Here is a 6000-nt window from a genome sequence, read left to right as displayed (position 1 = left end):
GACTAAAATGGCCACCATCCTGACCTGTGGTGCAGTTTCTCTGAAAGACCACTAGAGGGCAATCACGACCATTTTTAGATGTCAATTCTCTAAAAGGAGGATCTTTATACTTGAGCCTCGTCTCTGATTTATAAATATTTCTGGATGCACAATTTTCTCATTTATTATCTAAATGATAGATACAAGGTCATGCTTTTTGGATTGTTTTTTTTTATTTGTATAAAGATAAATCAGACTTCTCAATCTGTAGTTTCAAGCCTTCTTCAATAAAGCATGGTGTTCATTTAGTAAATGGTCCATTTAAGAATAAATTAGACAAACGTTTGCATTTTTGTCTGCGAACTTTAACCCTTTCACAGTGTTTTTGGTTCAAAAAAGCTAAGTAGTAAGACATTTTGAAAGGTTAGACATTGTTGTCTTTTAATAGCTTTGTGTTCAAGTTTCAACTCTTTGATGTTGAATTAGCATATTGTGGTGGAGGCTGCTGTGGGATGCTGTCTGGGGGATGTTGTGGTGGAGCAGCGGCTCAGCAGCTCATTGAGGTGAAATCAATCTGCAGGACATGACGGTCTATAATAGCTGGTGTGCTGATTGTTATGGATTGGATGGGTGCCCATGGAGAGACGGACATGTCAGCAGCAGTAGCTTTCCAGATCTTGCAGCAATGGCACGTTCAGTATTTGGATGCTTGCTCTTACCTGTGCAGGTGGTAAGGTGGAGTTAAGGTGGAGGCCCGGCTCGTTTCAGAGTGAGACGGTTGTGGTGTCAGAGAGCTCGGCGCCACCGCCGTGGTTGCGCCCCACCACCGACTGCAAAACCCAGGGCATGATGGGAAACGCCTGGCTGTCGCTGAATCGAAGAACTGATTGGCTCTTAGTTTTTGTGAGCATTTTCTGTGTAATTGTAATATTTAATGCTTGGATCCTACTGCTCTTAGTGTTGTTGTGCAATGACAGTTAACATATCGTTTGTGGTTAAATTCATTAATAATAAAGGCAGAAGAATAAGGAAAGAATACACACATTTCCACATCTATATTTATAAAGAAATATTAATAAATTGCAAATGTGGTCTGCAAACTACAAGTGGCCTCCAAATCTGGGATCAATTGGGATCTAACAGGATGTAACTACTTCTGGGACTTCCTGTGTGTTCTCTGAAGGCGACTGGAAACTGTCATTGTTCTTCGTGCACTGGTCAAATTTAGAGATTTTGGGGCTTTTTTGCTTTCGCAAAATTTCTTCTTCCAGACTAGTGGAAAGAAAACATCCCAAATACACATCTAGCCGTTTATTTGACTAATTTGTCTAGTTTCAGAAAACCTAAAAAGTATTGTCTTAATCTAAGTAATCAAATTCCTTGCACATGTATGTCATGTGACACTACATATCTATAATGGACACTTCAAGCCCAAACTCTTCCTGTTGTGATATTTACCAAATTTCTATTGTTTTGGTTATAATTACTGATTTCTCCAGACAAGGTCTGGGGATTCGTTTTGGAAAGAGACATTGCCGTTGAGTTTTTAAAAAATGTATCGGGCAATAAAGTCCCGTTATATTGAAGGGAAGGCAGACATTTCTACGCAGATATCTTATAAAATATGCAACTCGTACCAAAACAATCTAGACTGATAAATAGAATCATATGCACAAGGAGGAATATGTATTCATGATTTTGGGTTTTTTTATCATAATGAGCTAGAAAATCTCCACTTCAGGAACATTTACGTACACCAAACTTCCAACTTCCATTCCCGTCTATATTCTAAAGTTCTCGTAACCGCACGGGAAAACACCACAAAGACACTTTTTAACAGAAACAAACGACTCAACCGAGGTTTCTCCGATGGTCCGTTTATATTTTTTTGGAGCAGTTGCAATCAGTTTGAGGCAATAGAAAGTTTCACAATTCTCTTTTCAAAACGTTTGGTCTAGCAACAAAAAGGTTACCGACATCACACCTTCTCGCAGTGAGGTTTCACCGCCTAAGGATCACAGGGACGTACACAAGTCAGTTTCCAGATGCTCGCAAACAAAATACAGCACGTCTGTTCTTCATCCAGTGTTTCTGTGGGGACAGTTGCGTTATTCTTAAACAGCAGTGGGTAGGGAGAACCGGGGTCTGTTGTCGCGTTTTACAATTTAGCCTTCCTCGTGTGAAAATAAAATGTAGGAGATAAATCAATCAATCACCATTTAGTTTCAGATTTACTGACAACAAATACTTATGCATTTATGGGTGCAATTGAGCCCAAATAATCAGAAATGGTTGTTTTCCATGCACGGGAAATACAAGAGTCCAAGTGATTGTTCTGTCGCGTTACCGATGATCAACCATTTGTTATCGGTACACGAAGAGGAACGAACGTTTTTGTGCACGGTTAAAAATACAGACATATTGGAAATACTTCTCATGGACGTAGCACCTTTTTTTTCCCCCGTTTTTTTTTGACTGCTTTAGTGACAACATGGATCCCTGGGTCCTGGTCTACTCTACTCCACATAGCAACAATATTACTACACAAAGTCGACAATTTAGTGTGTTGACCAGAAAATAAAATGTGAACAAAATTCCTACATGTAGCTGTTTTTTTTTTTTTTAACAAGTCTTTTTTTTCCCATAATGTTGCTGCTATAAGTGACATCCACATCTGCACATAAAAAGTATATATTTATATTTATATAATATATATCCGTACTCTATTAACAGTTTTGTCTACCATGAAGTTAGAATTGCCACCCATCTCTCAGAAAAGATTTTGTTTTTGTATTTTTGTACTTCAAACACCGATTATTTTACAACACAGAAATCAATTAATTTTGTACAACTTTGGAGGAAGCGTTGCTCCGCCCGGTCACAGTCCTTCCGTGATTTTCTTTTTATCTCTCTTTTTTTTTAATTTTTTTTTTAATATTATGTTTTCTCCCCAGTCCCAGTGCCGTTAAGACGACAGGTTTCATCCCAGTAAAACACAGTTTAGAAAAACCAAAGCATTTACAAACTGGCATCGCTGGAACTGCAAGGATGTTCTGCTGAGAGCTTCAGCTGAACTTGGACCCTTTAACACACCTCTAATCCCCGCCACCTTCATCAGCTGAGGGGAAGTTACCCTCGTTTGGCACGGTTATATACACACAATATGAGCATAGTCCACTCAAAGGAGGAGCTTACGGGAACAAAAAAAGGGGGTTCGAGGTGTTGATGTGGACCGCCAGAAAAACTGAGACTAGCTTAAAAAAAGATGCGTTTTGTCTGTTTGAGATGTGGCCATTCTGGAGGGCAGTTAAAAGCACCGTGACCTACCAGAATTGATGCTTCAAATACCCAATTCATATCCAATATTTCAACAATAGCAATGTGTGGACGTCAGTCTGAAGCTTTAACATGAGTTCTGAAAGAGTGCAGAAATCTTTTGTGTGTGTGTGTGTGTGTAGTGGTGGGGGATAATGAGGACGTGAGGTTGACCCAATGGAGAAAAAGGCCCGACATGACACAGAAGTAGTGCAATGTACAGTAGTACACGACGCATCTCGGTAAATGTACAGTGTACATCAAATACTATACAACCAGAATCCAGAATTAAAAAAGTAGAAACACAACAAAATAAAAAGAAATAAAAACGCTTACAAATGAGCAGTCCAGTGGCGTTCTTCGCCCAGAGGAGGATACATCACGGTGGAGCCACAGAGAAAAACAAAGGTTTGTGTGACAGACGTCCTACATATCCTACAGCTCTGCTTCTTGTGCTTCACGTTACTAAAAGCCATGTTGCTATACCACATATTTACAGCTTTTTCTCCCGGGTGCTCTTACACGTTCCATTTCGCAATCCCTCCAAAAAAACCTTTTCCACTCTCGAGTCTACATTTTCCTTTTTTCATTGTCCTTCACCTCAATACGCTTTTCCGTCTTTGCCCTCCACGTTCTCTTGCGTCATGTCCATCCATCCCACTAACGTTCTGTATCCGGCGGCTTTTCGGTTCTGCTGAACGTTCTCGCAGTACTTGATCACAAACTAAACACAGAAAGAAAAACGTGTTCGTCAGTTTTGGTGGTGGTGTGCATGCACATGCATGGCCGCTCCTCCGTTTGCTTCTGTTCCTCCTTTGTCTCCTCCTTTTTCTCCTCTCCCTGCTCCCACAGATGTCTCTGGGAAGAGTTTTAGTGTCTTAAGATTGTCTCCTGCTCTCCATCCTCCGCCCCCATCGTCCTGCTATCTATGATGCTACTCAGGAACTACAGGGGAGGATGGGGAGGGAAGGGACCTCTCATCTTCTCTACTCCTCTTCCTAAACTACCTACTTCACCATCTCCTCCTCCTCTTTCTGATCCTCCACCCTCCTCTCCCTTAGACCCAGGAGTCTGGTGAGGCTGGATAGTGGCTGGTCTCGTAGTTAAGCTCGCTGTAGGGTCGCGAGGCAGAGTAGAAGTCTACGTAGTTGCCGGTGGACTTGAGGCCCTGCAGGTGCATGTTGAGGTCACCCTGCGGGGGGCGCCCTCCCGCGTGAACCTGGTTCTCGTAGAAGGCCTGGTCCTCGTAGTTGACGCTTTCGGGCGGGGGAGGGTTTTGGAAAGGAGGGTAGGGCTCTGAAGGCAGGCCTTGAGAGGAGATCTGGGAAAAGAAAAGCAAAGGTTGAGAGAGAAGCAGGATTATGACGGCTAGGTGCAAACCCAACTCATCAAATACCAACGCTGGGTCAGTGTACTGACACACTAAAGGTACCCTCACTCATCTGTATGAGACAAAACCTACTTTCAACCAGGGCCCGACCGAAGGACTAACAGTCTAGTTGTCTCATTGCTTCCTTGATTTAATAGGTTTCTTCACAAAAACACCACTCTTAAACTTGTGTTTACCAGAGATGTGTTCATAAGACTGGAAATAAATGATTCAGTATGAAAACAGCATAAACAAGCACTACTCGACTAAATAAACGGTAGCTGATTAAGATCGTACATAAGACACACTACAATCGGCACACTCAGAGAAAGAGACACATTTAAAAAAGAATTTACATTTAAAATCAACCAAAGTCAAACAAACAAAAACAAGTTTTGTTATAAATCACTTGTGTTTTCAAACCCTCAACAGGCAGCATGGTAAAGGAGCATGGAGCACTCTTGTGCAAAAAGAAAGTACTGCTTTTTATGCCTGCAATGCATGTAAATGCATGTTTCATATTAAACTTTGTCATTGGAGCTGAAATAAAGCTAGAAATATGAATATGTTCTGGTTTTCTTAGAATTCTGGGATGGAATATCAAACAGCTACGGTTTAAACATGTCAGCTTAGGGTCAGGGCAATTGTGGGGAACATGTTTCTGTATCTGTCAATACAGGATCCAACAAGTACTATTTATTAGTGCTACGGGATGATGAAAACAAACTCTTGTACTGTGACTTGAAAATGTAGATGAAATAATGAGGCATTCTATAATTTTTTTCAAGGACTTTTCTGGAAATAAGCTTTTTTTTCTCCAGGTTTTTCATGATCGTAAGAACCCTGTTAGAGGTACAACCAGCATCACTGGGTAATCTGCAGGGGTGGAGGAAAAAAATCGATACAGCATAGTATCGCAATATTTATACACGGAAGCCATGTATCGATCTTTCATTCTATAAATTCTCAACTAAAATCAATTGCTTTTTTCTGTCCACCAGATGGTGCTGTGTTGTTGTCTGGTGAGGTCAGCAGCAGAGGCTCCGAGGTCAGCGTGACTGGGAGGAAGTTGGTCGAAACAAAAATGGAAACATCGAAGAAAGAAATTAGAAATGCGCTGTCCGCGTTTAAATTCAACGTCTGGACTTCCTGTCACTCGTAGCGCCGCTGCTCGCTCAATTGTCGCACAACGCACAGAACAAGATGTGCGATACAGCGCTGGTCAAAGACAAATAAAAAGCATCAATCAAACACTGGAGGCGCCCGGTGTTACGGATTAACAGGCGGCCATGTTAACTAACCGTCTTCCCAAAGCAGTTCTTGGAGAAATCGGTAAA

General features: G+C 41.4%; 1 protein-coding gene across 2 annotated transcripts in view; it reads right to left on the bottom strand.

Moving 5' to 3' along the window:
- Window positions 1-1809: 1809 nt before the first annotated feature.
- Window positions 1810-6000, bottom strand: part of ctnnd2b (catenin (cadherin-associated protein), delta 2b) — a 149156-nt gene continuing 144965 nt past the window's right edge. For both annotated transcript variants that reach the window (XM_068571621.1, XM_068571620.1), the window contains exon 25: window positions 1810-4615. In XM_068571621.1, the coding sequence (XP_068427722.1) occupies window positions 4352-4615 (264 nt within the window). In that variant the 3' untranslated portion in view covers window positions 1810-4351. The remainder of the gene's footprint in view (window positions 4616-6000) is intronic.

The sequence above is a fragment of the Clinocottus analis genome, unplaced genomic scaffold, assembly GCF_023055335.1.
Source record: "Clinocottus analis isolate CAN_PGR_092001 unplaced genomic scaffold, fCliAna1.0.p SCAF_11, whole genome shotgun sequence".
Lineage (NCBI taxonomy): Eukaryota > Metazoa > Chordata > Actinopteri > Perciformes > Cottidae > Clinocottus > Clinocottus analis.
This window is presented reverse-complemented; position numbering and strand designations above follow the sequence as displayed.